This window comes from Mustela lutreola, chromosome 10 (assembly GCF_030435805.1).
Source record: "Mustela lutreola isolate mMusLut2 chromosome 10, mMusLut2.pri, whole genome shotgun sequence".
Lineage (NCBI taxonomy): Eukaryota > Metazoa > Chordata > Mammalia > Carnivora > Mustelidae > Mustela > Mustela lutreola.
In genome coordinates, this window is record NC_081299.1 from 32,419,951 (window position 1) to 32,437,857 (window position 17,907).

A 17,907-nucleotide genomic window follows, 5' to 3' on the forward strand; every position below is an offset into this window, starting at 1 on the left:
CTGGCTCAGAGCAGTGGTGTAAATGGAAAAACCTCCTGTCTGTCCAGGACCCTTTCAGCACTCAACTTAAGTAGCACATGCCAGGCTGAGGCCCTCCTGCGACCACTACCTCAGCCTTCAGCATAACCCGACTCCTCACCACCAGAACCTTGCCTTGCCAGGGTACACCTTCAGAGCGGCTCCCCTGGGCTGTCCGCCTGAGCTGGTGTCTGTTGGCTGTCCTGGGTAAGTCTGCACTCACTAAAAGGGCAGGAGTTGTGGCTAGGAAAGCTGATGTGGGGGCAAGAATGGGGTCAAGGATACGGGTAGGGCAGGGGAATTTCTTGAAACTAACAGAGGCTGGTGTAAAAGAACATGGCACTGGAATCAAACAACCTGTTTCAAACTCAGTTCTGTCACTACCAATAAAGGATCTGGGTAAGCCACTGTACCTCTGAGTTGTAACCACACTGTAAAATGAGGATAACAGTATCTACTTAGCACAGCACCTAGCACATGCTGAGTATTTCTTCATGTTCCAGGTACTATTTTAAATGTTTAAATGCATTAATTAATTTACTCCCACTACCACTCTAGGAAATAGGTATTTTCCTCATTTTGAAGGCAATGAAAAGTTCACAGAGCTAGTGGGATACTCCTAAAGGCAACACCACACAGGACACAATCTCCAAGACCATAAGGACTGTCTGCAAGTTTCTGCATGGGGTCTGGCTCCAATCTTGTTCCCTCAATTGTAGCAAATGACAAAGACCAACTGGTGTTGTAGATAGAGTTAACATAATATATTTATTTTAAGTGCCATTCATGCATATCAGTTCTGGCAGCAACAATCCTAATGACACTTGGGGTATTTCTTTACAGCACTAAACAGTTACAAAGAATGGGTGCCGTTCATCATAGAGGCAAAATATGAAATCGTGCAATAGCAAAACTGTAGAAACATTAAAACACTGACTGTCCAACAGCAGTACAGAGAGCAGATTGTGTTTGCACAAAAAGCCAATGCATTTTCATCACATATATACAATATAGATATGTACACATCACCCTCTGAATGAACAATATCAAAATACTCTATTCCATTTGAAATAATCCCCGGATTGATTCCCTCCCACTTCAAAGGACATCTGAGAGACATGTATTTACAAGAACACACATGAATACATTTACATTTCAAAAACTGCCACAAATGCCAGTCGGATTATTTTCCTGAACAGAGTACCCCCATTTGATTATATGCATTTATTATTCTTTTCCCCAAAAGTCTTCAGTCAATTTAGACCCAAAACAGAACTCGTTCTGCATTAACAACTACCAACTGAAAGAGCCACTAGAGAGGATGCTCTGCACCCCACCAGATGGCTCGGGCTAGCTGGAGCCCATTAGAAGGCCTGTCTTAGGCTCCTGGGCTCCCAGAATCAAAAGAGTGCAATGGATCTCAGTGGAGGCTCTGCCTCCAGGGCCACTTGTGGTAAATTTAAATTCTCATAGAAATATTGATCACTGCAAATCAGTAAATGATTGCCAAATAGGAATTTAGCTTCACAAAATTTGTAAAATCTTCATCAGTGGTTTCTACTCAAATCATTCAAGGTAAGACTGCATTCCAATACCCAAATTGTTTAAAGTGCACATTGCTACCCAAGCAATTTAAAGTTTCAAAACAGCTATTTTGGTATCCAGAAAACAGTGACTTGAGCAGACTATTGAAAATTCCCCCCCCCCCGCCCCATTTTTTCAAGTTTTTGCTCTGCAGGCTACTATCTCATCTTGCCTCTGATCTGTTTAAGGGGCCTGCTGCTATCTCATCTTGCCTCTGATCTGTTTAAGGGGCCTGTTGGCCTTGCCAGAATCCTCCTGATTTTCACTGATCCAAGGGGCTGGAACTGACCTTCTTTTCTCATTCCAAGCAGGGTCCAAACAAAAGAACATAAAGCCCTTCCTTTCTCCCCAACCTCACCAGCCTTTACTATGACTGGCTTCCCAGTGATTCATTAAAGGCAATACTCCATTAAAAAAAAAAAAAAAAAAAACCACCAAAAACAACAACAACAACAACAAAAAATCAAACACCCCACACATGCTGACAAACACTCTCACATTCACACATACAGAAACAAAGATGTCTATCTGTTTAGTTCAAGTAGAGAACACTCAACCACATTATCACTACGGCTAATTAAAGTGACTTAAAGCATGGCTGACAGAGACGAGAGATGCTAAAAAACAACCAGTGAACAGTTATTATTCCTTGATTTGATGGAACATATCATTCCCCCATTATAAATGAAAGAAATTCTGCCTTTTTTATGGTCTAAAGAACCAATTTAAAATCTATTCATTTAAAAAAAATCTCATTTCTGTTACTTTTATTATAAAACTAAGACAATCCATGCAAAGTAACTATGATACAATATGAAACAAAACAAGAAACAACTAATAAAAACCCCAAGGAGGCACGCTGTATTTCAAAGTAACCAAACGTCATGCGTACACAGACACACAGGACATGAGAAACAGCGGACGACTTAAGGATATCTGCACTGAAGACTGAGGCAAATAAAATCTGTGTGTGGCTCTATCCTCCTTTCAGTGCTTCCGAAATGGAAACAGAATGAGTGAGGAAACTCGCGTTATCAACAGTGTCCTGCTGTTCTATTGCCCAAATGAACTCTGATTCGAATTCCAGAAAAATCCTATTTTGCTAATACATCTCAATCAGCAGGAATGCTAAGATAGAGAAATATACTCACATGGTAAAAGGAGCGAGGATAAAGAGAACGACACAATCTCTCTGATTGTCTTGTCTGTAAACTCTTAAGTAAAACAATTCTGTGCTTTCAGACACCATACTTCTCCTTAATGAACCATATAGGAGCTAAGCATTCACAGAAGGTAGCAATAAATATTAAAATAACACTTTTGAATAATAAATACATGAGTGAATATGGAGGCAATGATTTTGTTAAAGAGCCAAGCAATGCCCAGCTGCTAACGGATCAAATACATTTCAGAACTGTTAATGCAGACTTAGGAAAACAGACATTGACAAGGTACAACATAAACTCTGTAATCCCCCAAACATCAAAACAAATTTGGTCAGTCTTCATGCCCCTCTGGATTGTTTGGAGAGTATCAAACTCTGGGTTCTCTGACTTATTGAGTAGAACTCAATACCCACATTTCTGAAAAAGATTAAATAAGGGGAACTGGGCTTTGAAAAAATCTATTTCCTTTCAGTTGCCTACATCAGTTAAACGCATCCTGCAGAAAATAGCCTAACAAGGAATAAAAACTCACAGTAACTTTCTTTTCAAGACGTAGTAATCCAATTAGAAAAACTGAAGCCTTTCAGTAATTTTTGTACATATATTTACACATATGTATCTATAAACTGCTTGCAGCAAAACAGGCTCTGTCTGAAAAATCAGTCTGGCACTTGTGGTCAACATCAAACTGACACAAATATGCAAAAGCCGTTCAAATCACACAACAGTTAGGAGCTACGTAGGGCAGCTGGCAGGGAGACAAACATGTAGTACTTGTTTGGGTCAGATAAAAGCAGTAAGTTATCCAGCTAAAATCTTTTTGATTGTCTTCAAAAGAAATTTTGATAACATCGGTAAAGTGATTAGCAACTTTGTTTTCTCAACTGGATTCTCTTAAATCTTTCCCCTTCACTGCACAGAAAGGTGATGCTGGGGTCTGGTGCCTTGCAGAAACAAGCTCTACACAATTGAATCCCAATCAAAGTCATCCTGGATGTCGTCCGGAGGCAGAGAGCGCCGCATCTGGAAGGCTTGGGAAGGCATCATGTGCTGCTGGTTCATGGCTCCGTGATGGCCTGGAAGGAGGCAATGTCAGCAGTGACTTGGGTAATGAAGAAAGGAATAAATGAATGCCTACTTAGCACTTCCTTTGTGCCAGGCCCTCGGTGCATATATCCTCCTAATCCACCCAGAAGCCTTCACCGATGTAGCTCTTATGACCTTAATTTTATGAACGACAGGGCAGAGGTTAAAGAGAATGGAGCAAGTTACCCAAGGTCATACAATTAGTAAGGGGAAGAGATTTGAATTCAGTTCCCTTGATTCCAAAACCTATGCCCGTTTTGATTCCACCAGGAGGTAGCAAGAAGGGCATAGAAAGAATACTAGGGTGCCCAAACGCTGATGCAGCCCTTTCTCTTAGTCTGTCCTGCATCAATGCATGTTTCAGTAACAAGAACTAGCTCCCAGGAGAATGGTAAAGGGAGAACGACATAGTGCACCAGTGACGTCACACTGGGTCATCCTGAACTCTCACTAGCAAGTTAACTTTCGGGCCGCCAAGTAATAGTGGGTGAACACAGAGAACATCAACACAGCTGAGTGCAGGGAAGCCACGGCAGATCAGAGTGGAGAACAGGATGCCCGCCCTCTCCACACTCTCCTTAGGTTACTGTGGTCATGTGCAGCTCGTGCTCCCCAATTTTGATGCACTGTGCCCTTGTTTCCACAGCTCTGACAAACCCCCTTCCAAACCAGACTTTTTTCTCAAGTAATAACCTCTAGCTATTTGCAGAATTCATTCTTCTATTAGGAATTAAACATATCCTTTTAATGTGGAATTTTTACTGGATTGTTGCAGTTTTGTTTGATTTGCTTGATTCAATTACAAAGTTTCAAGCAATCTGCTGCTAATCTCATTTTTCTTATAAGCCCTGTAATTTTTAATGCATCATTTTATAAAATGCTAAGATTTTCAATATATTGCAGTATAGCAGAAATGCCTTTATTTATTTTTTAACTTATAAATTCCTTACTATGCACCAGGTGCTAAATTTAAGTGACTTACATCTAATCCTCATTTAATTCTCTTAACAACCCCAGGAGTTAGGCAATGTTCTAAGTTCCCTTTAACAGACAAGGAGGCCTCATGAGCCAGGAGGATTAAGGTAGCTATCAAGTGGCAAAGCACCAGAAGGCAAACCCTGAGAATCTGGTCCCAGAGTCTGAACTACCAGATCCTGCCACCTACAAGTTCCTGGTGAGTGATAAGGACAGATAATACTTATTCCTCCTTGGCCATCAAAGAACAGGTTACTTGGCCACAAGTCTTCCTCCATACTACCTGGCACACACTTCTTTGGAGGTTTTCAATTCACATCTGCACATGACCTTTCTGTTCCCCGAGCAGCCCAAGTGGAGGGCAGCATGGTACATAAGAAAAATCAGCAACAAACTCTAAATCCAGATATTAAGACTTGAGTCTTGGTTTGGTTACAGCAAACTGGCAGCTCTGGGCAAGATATCTCTACTCCTGAGCTGGCACCTCCTCATCTAGATCATCCTTAAGCTACCTTCTACCTCTAACCATGTGCCTGCCTTTGCTGCCCTGAAAATGTAATTTCTCCTTCATTCAGGAACCCAGGGGGAACAGTTTATGAACTAGCAGCAACTCCTGCAACTTATAAATTCCTTACTATGCACCTGCAACTCTGTAAGAGACTTCATCAGAAACGAGAGCTGGGGGGGACACTAGAACGAATGGAGCAGAATATACGAAGCTAACCAAAGCTGGTTCTTAAGCCTACTCAAGTTGCGTCAGAGTCAAAAAGCCACAAAGATCCCTAAGACCCCAGGACAAGCTCTAATGCCCCTGGACCTCTTTAGAGAGGCAGGACAATAATGAGAATCACAACATCAGAGAGACTCAGGTCATATGGTCCAAACACCAAATGACACTTGAACCCCTTCACCCAACACTGAAGCCAAGTAACTGTAAGATTGTCACCCCATCCTCCCTTACCCAGGAGTTCACTCCCTCCAGAACAGACTCTCTCACAATGGGACAGCTGAAGTCTTTTTAATATTACTCTCTGAGTACCAACTGTAATACAACACACCCCAAATTACCTGTAATTGTCGTTCCTGGAGTGCTGAGTGCCTGTGGGATGTGAGGGTAACCAGGGGGCGGCATCACTGAAGGAGGGAGATTTTGCCTGGAGTCTATGTACAAATTTCCTAATCAGATTGAAAAGCAGAATGAAGGAAACATACTTACATAAATAAAACAAGTCAAACATTAAAACCTTAATAAAATTATCACCTAGAACTAAATTAAGCAGGTAAGGCAAGAAAAGAGAAAAATTACTCCTTTTAGATGCTAATACCAAAGGTGGTACCAGGCTGGGTGTGAGTACACTGATGCTAATTCTGGCACTGCCTCTTTCTGTCTGGAAGCCTCCAGGCAAGTCATCTTTACTGTTGCTGTTACACACCTCACAATAGTTCAAAAGCATTTTCTTAACTGTTCTACCATCTGAGCCTCCCACTAAGTCCAAAATGAGGGCAAGACGGGGATTATCCCCATTTTATGGATGAGGCAACTGAGGCTCAGAAAGACTAAGCTGATGTGCCCAAAGGCACATCAGTTTGACAGGGTTAGCACTAGCATTCAGTTCTGCTAGATCATAGGCTCTTTCTACTAACCACTCTACCTCTCTCCCTGATTTTCTCACTTTCAAAGTAGACTTATCTATGTGTACCCTAGCTGATTAACAAAATGAACGGAGGCACAAAGTGACAGGAAAGATTTGCACAAATTTGAAAGAGCTATACCAAGTAAAGGTGATGAAAAAAGTATTATTTAGAAGTGAGAAGGTGGCAAGGTGCCTGGGTGGCTCAGTGGGTTAAGCCTCTGCCTTCAGCTCAGGTCATGGTCTCAGGATCCTGGATTGAGCTCCACATCAGGCTCTCTGCTCGGTGTGAAGCCTGCTTCTCCCTCTCTCTCTGCCTGCCTCTCTGCCTACTTGTGATCTCTGTCAAATAAATAAATAAAATCTTTAAAAAAAAAAAAAGTGAGAAGGTGGGAAACAACTCATTTGAATGGCATTTCTGAAGATTCTTAAATTAATATATTTTTGTCGGCAGGCGCTATTAAACAGAACAGCTCTAAAATGTCAATTACACTGCATCCTAATGCAAAGTAGAAAGAAAAGGGAGCAAACATCACATGCCTACCCCCACAACTGCTTCTGGGGAAGAAGAAGCAGAACACTGGCTCACACTGTATGGAACATCTGGAATACTGGAAAAGGCTATTTCTCCCTTAGGAATCCCTTGTATCACACAAATTACAACTGCATCTAACAATACTGTAATCAAACTAGTAAACAGCAACCATTTTCCCAGAGGCAACTAAAAAGAGACTCAAGGTAGGAAAACACTATTTGGCTACTCACAAGTTTTTACCTGTCACCGGAATGTCGACTGTCCACGCTTAAAACAGCCTCTGAGATAGCCTAATTCAGGCCTACCTCTGTTCATGCAGATGAGGACATAAAACTAGAGAGAAAATGAGATAGAACCCAGCACTTCTGACTTCCAGCCATTGCCTCCCAAGACAACATGCCTTTTAATAGTGAAGTTTACAGTCAGAACTAAGCTCTCCGACCAATTTACCATACCGAAGATTTAGGAAGAAAAGAGAGAAGAGTTACACTAACATGTAGCTCTGGGACATTCTTAGAGGAAAAAACCCACCCCCAAGTGCTGATTAGCTTTCACATGAGTGGCCAGCACACCTAAAACTGCAACAGGCTGGAGAGGCCATGCCACTCTCAGTAACACGCTCACTGGTTTATCAGTGACTTCTCAGCCTGTGTTAGAAAATCTTAATTCTCTTTCTACTCATCTGTAAGAGCTCAAATCACAATCAAAAGACAACTGATTTTTATGGAAATTCTGTGTATGTATTGTTTTTAGCTCAGTAATTTTTAACTTAAAAGGGGAGTGAGGTAACAACTAAAGAAGAATTACAGGAATAAACAAGGATCACAGGAATAAACATGTCACCCACATTAAACAGATGAACTTTCTGAAATTCTGCCACATTCCTAACACTTTTATTTTCATAAAGAAATTCTCATTACTCCTCTTTTTTTCCTCATGTTCTCATTCTATTCTAAATAATGAGTCAACCTGGACTTGTTAAACAAAAAATTAACTTCCAATGTACTTTTCAATGACTTCTGAGATCCTACAACATTTAGAACATAGGAGAATTTAAAAATCTAATCACATATTATTGGAAGTAGACTCTTGATGAATGACCATTCATTCATTCAAGAAGTTATTTATGTTATAGGCTTGCTCTAGGCACTGGGTATACAGAAATGAAAAAAATAAACTTCCTGTCTTTTTTTTTTTTTTTTTTTAAAGTAAGCTCCACACTCAACCTGGGGTTTGAACCCATTGACCCCAAGATCAAGAGTCGCATGCTCTACCAATGAAGCCAATCTGGCACCCCAACAAACTCCCTCTTTTTGAAGCATATTCTCAAGCTGAGGGCAGCAAACAAAGTAACTAAATATGTTATGCACACTACAGAAAAAAATAAAGCAGGGAGAGGGGACAAGAAGTGTTGGACATAAGTGCCATTTAAACAGAATGGTCAGGGAAGGCATTACTTGAGGAGGTATTTATGGAGAAAAAAAAAATGAACAAGATTAAGGACATGAGTGAGCCATATATCTATCTGGGAGAAGACCACTCCACACAAAGGAAAAAACAGCTACAAAAAAGGCTCTGAGGTAGGTGGTGTGTGCCTGGTATGTTCAAAGAATACTAAGGAGGCCACCAGTATGGGAGTAGAGAGCTGAGGGGAGGGGATTAGGATACAAGGTCAGAGAGTAATGGGGGACCAGATTGTGTGACACTAGATAGGCCACGAAGACTTTGTTTTTTACTGAGAAAACTGGGCACTGATGAAAGATTTTGAGCACAGAAATGATCATATATATCTGTGTCTTATAAAAATCCCATCTATCCTGCAAAGCCAGCTTCAAGCTGTCTTCCTCTAGGAAGTTTTTCTATCTCCCCTAGACAGTTAAGCCCTGTTTTCTTACTTCCACTGTTCTATGGCAGAAGTGCAGTCTTCATCACACCAGACTATGAGCTCCTTGAGATTAGAGGATATCCGGACTTATTTTTTCATCCCTACTGCCCAATACATAGTTAGGCACAGAAAAAGTTTAAGTAAATATCTGTATGAAATGTACACCTATCCTTATTTAATGACCTTTAAGCTGAGCCCTCATTAAGAACAGCACAGCTAGAAGACTTAAACATTACTGGACAAGACAAATTATAAACACAGGTAAAATGATTTAGAAAGGAGAGACACTGTGTACTATAACATCCTTTTCTTCTTCCCTTCTCTCTTCCATGCTAACACATTACAGCACCTCTAGGAAGCCCAAAGAGGTATTTACAAGAAGGTGAATCTTGAAGGCAGAAGTGAAAAGGGAAGTTTGAAGGATATGGACAGACTATATTCAGGGAGTCAAGATCTATAACCAAATGAACTTTGTAATTTTAGGCAAGTTGCTTTCTCTTTCTGGTCTCAGTTTCAGTTAACAGCTTTTATCTGTTAGATAAAAGGATAAAATTAACAGCTCAAGTCCCCTCTTACATTCCATCTTGAATTTGTGGCAAAGATGTGCTGGGGGTTAGAGAGACAGGAAGTGGGATAATATCTGAATGGATCAGATAAAGAGGGATGTGAAGAGAATAAAATAATGATAGAAAAAGGCTTAGACTTAAAAAGGAAGCAGGCTGGGCATGTAAAAAACCTGAGTGCCTATGAGAAGACATCAGTGGGTACAAGGTGACAAACACCTGGAGAACTAGCACTGATCAGAGAAGTGTTGACAAAAGCCAACATGGCTTGGCAGGCCAAGGCTGGATAAAGTTCTTCTGATCCAGAAAAGGGGAAGAGGAGTTGGGAGAGGATCAAATGAGGAAAAATGATAGGTCTTCTGCCTTTTTAATAGGCTGTTAGTGGAGTAGGACTGAGAATCAAGTGAGTTGTGGGGACCCTAGAGAAGGAAGGTGATGGCAATAAAAAGGAAAGATGGCAGAAAAAATTAAAAGAATCAGAGTACCAGATCCAAATAAATCCAGGTCAAAGGTCAAGAAGAAATGACCATGGAGTAACAAAGGGCTTTGAGAAATAACCCATGATCTCAGTCTAGAAAGAATACAGAAGTGGTGCTTGTCCACTCTCACATGGGACAGCAGCAGCAGATAATTAGTACTTTTTCCATGACCAAGAGTGCCAAGTTCCAAAACCAGAAGATACACTTCGACCTTACTTAGAAATTTAGGTCACAAAATCGAAGAAAATCTTGTTTCACCACATAAACTGAAATTCCAGAAAAGGGGAGCTACTGGCTAACATTTGCAATGGCCCTTGAAATAGTTCTCTCTTTAAGACTGACCCACACCTTCTTCTACTTATCTTCCTAGAACTTTCTAATCTGCCACAGGCAATAATTTTGTAAACAACATAGGTACCTACCCCCACTATTAGCATTTTAAAGCTGGCTGAAATGATTTGAGAGTATTTGGCAGAGAAAATGGCAGCACTTGGAAGAGCTAACTTTATGAATTATTTTGGTTAGACAGGGAAATAAAAAAGGAAAGAAAAACCAAGGGACAAAGAACAGAAGGGATGGTACACCTCTGAGATTTAATGCAAGATGGAAAAGTAAAAGTGATGTATCCTGAAAGGGAAAAACTATGGGTCTGAAACCTACCAGAGGATCAAAGAAGATAAGCTGTCCATCTACAAGAAGAGAGAAAAAGATGAAATGGAAGAAGGTAAATAAGTGAAAATGCATGCCAAGTTATATAGATCTTGACAATTAAAAAGGAATAAAGGGAGGATTCTGAGAAGATGGTGGAGTAGGAAGCACCAGGAATCTGTCTTCTAACCTAGGTAAAATTACACTGGTAGACTGTCTGATACAACAAAAAACACTGGAGAATTTGGAACTCCGAAGTTTACTGAGTTTGCAACGCATAGAGGAAGGCTTATATAATAAATTGCAGTTATTTTTCGTCAATTCCAGCTCTTAGCCCAACAGTAGCTACCTATCCCTCATCCCTACCCGATGGCAGTAGCTGTGCATGTGTTCCTAGAAAAACTCACACAGCTTGCAAGAGCCACTGTAGGTGAAGAGACCTCTGTTCTCCAAATATTGCAGATCTGTACTCTGATTACAGAGATGCAGATGTAAAGAAGGGTGGCCATTGTTGCACATTCCACCAATGATGCAAAGCACCTACCCTCCAAATGAACTAATTTCCAGGGGTTATAAGGGGGCTACTAACGTCCTTTCTCCCCTCTTTCATTTTTCTCTTTTTACCCTTTGAGGAGGCAGACATTAAAAGCCAGGACACTGAAAAACAATCATATATACTGGGAAAATTAGAAAGTGACCACCTCTGCCAAGAGAAAAGTACAGACACAGAGAAGACCTGAGAAGACCTTAGGGCAAACCTTAGCATAAGGATACCTTGCAGCCATCAAGAAAACAAAAACAGAAGGCAAAATAAGAAAACAGCAAACCCGGGGAAGGAACAGAATCTAGTTTCCATAGGTACCACATTCTTAGATTCAAGTGTCTAGTTTTCAACTACAATATCACAAAGCATACAAATAAACAGATAAGTATGCCCTATTCAAAGCAAAAACAAATCAACAAAACTTGTCCTTGAAAAAGATCTGACGGCAGATCTACTACAAAGACTTTAAAACAAGTGTCTTAAAAATGCTCAAAGACTAAAGGAAGATGTGGAAAAAGTCATAATTACAATGTATGAATAAACCGGAAATATCAATAGAGAGAAAACCTAAAAAGAAATAAAAAAGAAATTCTAGAACTAAAAATTACAATAATTGAAATGAAAAATTCACTACAGGATTCAAAGAAAAATTTGTGTGGGCAGAAGAAAGAATCAGTGAATTTGAAGATAGGACAATGAAAATTATCAAGGGTAAGTAACAGAAAGAATAAATTGAAAAAAATTAAATAGAGACTAAGGCACTGGGGGACACTATCAAGCAAACCAACTATGCATTGTGGGAGTCCCAGAAGGAGGAAGAATGGGACAGAGAGACTATTTGAAAAAATAATGGCTGAACAAAGAATGAGAATATCCAAGAAGTTCAACAGACTTTAGTAAGATGAGATCCACAAGAGACCCACACCAAGGGACATATTATAATCAAGTTTTCAAAAGCCAAAGATAAAGAGACAATTTTGAAAGGATCAAGATAAGTGACTTTTCACAGACAAGGGAACCTCAATAAGATTATCAGCAGATTTCTCATGGTAGACTTTGGGAGTTAGAAGACAATGGGCCAATCTACTCAAAATGCTAAAAAGAAAAAGTATCAACCAAGAACTGCTATACCCAACAAAACTGTCCTTTTCAAGAGTGAGGAAGAAATTAAGATGGTTCTAGATAAACAAAAGCTAAAGGAGTTTGCTACCATTAGCCCTCCAAGAAATCCTTAAAGGAGTCCTACAGGGTGAAATAAAAGGACATCAGACAGTAACTCAAAGCTTTATGGAGAAAAAAAGATATCAATACAGGTTATTATAAAAGCAATCAAAAGAGCTAGTATTACTGTGGCAACAATTCAGAACTCCACTTTTTCTTTTATACATGACTGGAAAGACTAATATATTTTCTAAAAGTGATTAGTTTAGACACAAGTATTATTATAACTTCCACTTGTAACGCCACATGTTTTTTACATAATTTGAGGGACTAACGCATTTAAAGGCATTATTAATATAGGTTTTGGGGCACACTGTGCATAAAGATGTGATTTTGTGACATCAACAATCAAAAGGGGTAGAAATGGAGCTGTAAAGGAGAAGAGTTTCTTTATGTTATAAAAGTTGTACTGATATAAATTCAAATTAGAATGTTAAAACTTTAGGCTGGTAAACCCAATCCCCATGGTAACTACAAAGAGCTATGCAATACAGACAAAAGGAATTTAAACATTTCACTATAGAAAGTCAACAAAACACAAAAGACAACAGGAATGCAAAAAATAAGGGACAAAAACTAGACAGAAAAGAAACAGCAAAATGACAGAAATCACTCCTTATCTGTAACTACTTTACATGTAAACAGATTAAATTCTCCAATCAAAAGAGAGAATGACAGAATGAGTAAGAACACATATCTCTAAGACCCTCACTTTAGATCCAAAAACACAAATAGAATGAGAAGTAAAAGGATGGAAAAAGTAACCCAAAGGGAGTAGGGACTGCTATACTAATATCAGACAAAATAGACTTTAAATCAAAAGGTTACAAAGACAAAGAAGGACACTACCTATCAATAAAAGGTTCAATACAGAAAAAAGATAATTATAAACACTTGTACATCTAATAACAGACTACAGCAAAACAAAAAACACAAACTGACAGAACTGAAAGAAACGAACAACTCTACAATGATAGTTGGTGATATAAATACCTGACACTCAACAGCAGAAAGAACCACCAGAGAGAAGTAAGGAAACAGGATTTAACAGAATAAACCAACTATATCTAACAGACAAATAAAGAACATTCTACCCAACAACAAAATACACATTCTTCACAAATGCACACAGGGTATTTCCCAGGATAGACCATATATGTTGGGTTCCAAATTTAAGTCTTAACAGATTTTAAATGATAGATACACAAAGTATCTTCTCTGATCACAAGAGGATGACATCAGAAATCAGTAACAGAAATAAAACTGGAAGGTTCTCCAATTTGTGGAAATTAAACACAAACAGCCAATGGATCAAAGAAAAAAAAATCACAAAGAAAATTAGAAAAAACTTGAGACATATGTAATCAAAACATAACATATGAAAACATAGGGAAAACAGCAAAAGCAGTGTCATGGGGGAAATTTACAGCTATAAACACATTAAAAAAACAAGAAATATCTCAATTGACAACCTAACTTTACAACTTAAAGACCTACAAAAAGAATAGAGTAAATCCAAAACTAGCAGAAAGAAGGAAATCATAAAGATTAGGGCTGAGATAAATGAAGTAGAGAATAACTAAAATGAGAATTGAAAGTGAGCATGCTACTGAGTCTACAAAAAAAAAAAGACCTCCTCAAAAAAGGAAGGAAACAGGGGCGCCTGGGTGGCTCAGTGGGTTGGGCCGCTGCCTTCGGCTCAGGTCATGATCTCAGGGTCCTGGGATCGAGTCCCGCATCAGGCTCTCTGCTCGGCAGGGAGCCTGCTTCCTTCCCTTCCTCTCTCTCTGCCTGCCTCTCTGCCTACTTGTGATCTCTCGCTGTCAAATAAATAAATAAAATCTTTAAAAAAAAAAGGAAGGAAACAGGATCATAGGAGTACTATGGGCAACTGCACACAAACATACTAGATAACCTAGATGAAATGAACAAATTCCTAGAAACACAAAGCCACCAAGAGAAATTTGCAAAGAAGTGGAAAATCTGAATACAACTAAAATCTCCCAAAAAAGAAAAGCCCCTGCAGGACCTGATGGCTACACTGGTGAATTGTATTAACTATATAAAGAACTAACACCAATTCTTCTCAAACTTTTTCAAAAAACTGAAAGACAGAAAGCACTTCCTAACTCATCCTCTGAGGCCAAAATCAGCCCAATACCAAAAAAAAGAGACAGACATCTAAAAGGAAACTAGAGACCAATACCTCTTATGAACACCAATCCAAAAATCCCAAACAAAATACTAGCAAAATTAATTCAATACTGTATTAAAAGGATTAAACATGATGATCAAGTGAGATTTACTCCTGGAATATAAAAAGGTGGTTCAACGTATGGAATGTGATCAATGTAATACACCACATTAACAGAAAGAAAGGGAAAAAAACGTACATGTTCATTTCAACTGATGCAGAAAAAGTAACTGACAAAGTCAACACCCTTTCATAATTAAAAATATTCAATAAATTAGAAATAGAAGAAAACTACTTAAACATTAAAAAAGCCATAAAAAAGCCATTTATTAATATCCCATGGCAAACATCATACTCAATGGTGAAAAACTTGAAAGCTTTTCTATGACCATGAACGAAGCAAGGATCTCCATTTCTATTCAACATACTGCAAGTTCTAGCCAGAGCAATTAGGCCAGAAAAAGAAATAAAAGGCATCCAAATCAGAAAGGAAAAAGTATATTTATCTCTGTTCACAGATATCATCTTATATGAAGAAACTTCCAAAGACTCCACCCCAAACATACACAAATTATTAGAATAAGTAAAGTCAGTGAAGTAGAAGGATACAAAGTCAACATGCAAAAATCATTTTTACATAATGAATAATCTGAAAAGGAAATTACAACAATAATTCCATTTACAATGGCAATAAAAAATACTTAGGAACGAACTACAGAGGTGAAAGATTTGTATAGTTAAAACTACAAAAACACTGCTGAAAGAAATTTAAGACAACATAAATACATGGAAATACATCTCATGTTCAGGGACTGAAAGACAATATTGTTGAAATGTCAATACTCTCTGAAGTGATCTACAGATTCAATGTAATCCATATAAAAAATTCCAGTTAAGGGGGGGCAAAACAGAAAATCCCATCCTAAAATGTATAGGGAATCTCAAGAAGCCCTGAAGAGCTAAAATTATCTTGAACAAGAATAACAAAGCAGGGATATTCACACATCTTGATTTTAAAACTTACTACAAAAATACAGTATTTAAAACAGTGTGCTAATGGCATCAAGACAAATATACTATGAACACTGCAATTGAACAGAGGACCCAGAAATTAAATCTTGCATATATGATCAAATGACCTTTTTAAAAAAAAAAGATTTTATTTATTTATTTGACAGAGATCACAAGTAGGCAGAGAGGCAGGAAGAGGTGTGTGTATGGGGGGCGGGGGCAGGCTCCCTGCTGAGCAGAGAGCCCGATGCAGGGTTTGATTCCAGGACCCTGAGATCATGACCTGAGCCGAAGGCAGAGGCTTTAACCCACTGAGCCACCCAGGTATCCCTGATCAAGTGACTTTTGACAAGGGTGTCAAAACCATTCTGTGCGGGAATGGACAGTATTTTCAGCAAATGGTGCTGGGAAAACTGGATTCTACATGTAAAACCATGAAACTGGACCTGTATCTAACACCATATACAAAAAGTAACTTAAGATGGGTTAAAGACTTAAATGTAAGACCTAAACTATAAAATTCTTAGATGAAAACACAGGGCAAGAGCTTCATGACACTGGATTTGGCAATGATTTCTTGGATAGGATACAGAACCCCTAGGCAACAAAAGAATGGATGAGTTGGACTTCCCGAAAAATTTAAAAATTGTGCATCAAAAGACACAACACAGTTAAAAAGAAAACAAAAGAATTTAAAAAAATGTTCACAAATCATGAATCTGATGAAAGGGTTAATATCCAAAAAAAAAAAAAAAAAACAGAGAACTCCTAAAATTCAGCAATAAATCAAACCAGATTTTAAAATGGGCAAAGGACCTGAACAGACATTTCTCCAAAGATGATAAGAAAATGGCTGGTAAGTAGATGAAAAGATATTCAATATCACTAATAATCAAGGAATGCAAATAAAAACTAAAATGAGATACCATCTCACACCCAGTAAAATAGCTATTTTTTTTTTTAAGAAAGAAAAGAAAAAAAAATGATGGCAAGGATGTCGAAAAACTAGAACCCTTATACATTGTAAGTGGGGATGTAAAATGATATTAAGCCACCATCAAAAACAGTATGGTGGGGGCACCTGGGTGGCTCAGTGGGTTAAAGCCTCTGCCTTTGGCTCGGGTCATGATCCCAGGGTCCTGGGATCAAGCCCCACATCAGGCTCTCTGCTCGGCAGGGAGCCTGCTTCCTCCTCTCTCTCGGCCTGCATTTCCACTTACTTGTGATCTCTGTCTGTCAAACAGATAAATTAAAAACAAAAACAAAAACAGTATGGTGGGTCCTCAAAAAAATGAAACACAGAATTACCATATGATCCAGCAATTTCAGTTCTGAACTGAAAGCAGGGCCTTGAAAAAATATTGGTACACCCATGTTCATAGCAATATTATCCACAATAGCTAAAACATGAAAGCAATCCCAAGTGTTCATCAAAAGATGAGTAGATAAAAAAAAAATAAGATGAGTAGATAAGCAAATATGATACATAAATACAAAGGGCTAGTACACAGCCATAAAAAGGAAGGAAATTCTAACATATGCCACAACATAGATGAAGACATATTAAGTGAAGTAAGCCAGTCACAAAAAGACAAATACTGTAGGATTTCAATTACATGAAATACTTAGGAGTAGTCAAAAATCAGAAACAGAAAGTAGACTGATGGTTGCCAGGGGCTTGGTGGAGGGTCAGGGGGATTGGGAGGAGGTATTATTTAATGAATACAGAATATCCACTTTACAAGATGAAAAGAGTTATGGAGATGGATGATGATGATAGTTGCACATTATGAATGTATTTAATTGCCACTGAACTATATACTTAAGGATAGAATTTTTTTCAAAGGGTATATATACAGGGGCGCCTGGGTGGCTCAGTGGGTTGAGCCGCTGCCTTCGGCTCAGGTTGTGATCTCAGGGTCCTGGGATCGAGTCCCGCATCGGGCTCTCTGCTAAGCGGGGAGTCTGCTTCCCTCTCTCTCTCTCTGCCTGCCTCTCCGACTACTTGTGATTTCTCTCTGTCAAATAAATAAATAAAATCTTTAAAAAAAAAAAAAAAAAGGGTATATATACAAAAGATACCAAAAAGGAAGTGAAAGAGAGAGAGAGATGGAGGGAGAGAGGAGCTAAAGAGTCATCAAAAAATAAAGCTTAGTTGTCAGGCACATTCCAAGCACTCAACAAATTCATCCAATACTATTAAGTACCTCCTAAATATCAAGCAACGAATAAGGTTCTTGCATGGATATAATTTAGGAAATGAGTAAGTCATCAAAATCAAACAGCCATTGAGGGTTTCAAGTTACATAAACTATTCAAATGGAAGAAGCAAAGATGATGGAAGATTTCTATCAAAAGACACAGAGG

The 17,907-nt window shown here is 38.7% G+C and overlaps 1 protein-coding gene across 4 annotated transcripts in view; it reads right to left on the reverse strand.

The window, feature by feature from the left end:
* Nucleotides 1-767: 767 nt before the first annotated feature.
* Nucleotides 768-17,907, reverse strand: part of FOXJ3 (forkhead box J3) — a 155,423-nt gene continuing 138,283 nt past the window's right edge. For all 4 annotated transcript variants that reach the window (XM_059138306.1, XM_059138303.1, XM_059138304.1 and 1 more), the window contains 2 exons: nucleotides 5,898-6,005; nucleotides 768-3,844 (listed from right to left, as the gene is read on the reverse strand). In XM_059138306.1, coding sequence (XP_058994289.1) covers nucleotides 3,729-3,844; nucleotides 5,898-6,005 — 224 coding nt within the window. In that variant the 3' untranslated portion in view covers nucleotides 768-3,728. The remainder of the gene's footprint in view (nucleotides 3,845-5,897; nucleotides 6,006-17,907) is intronic.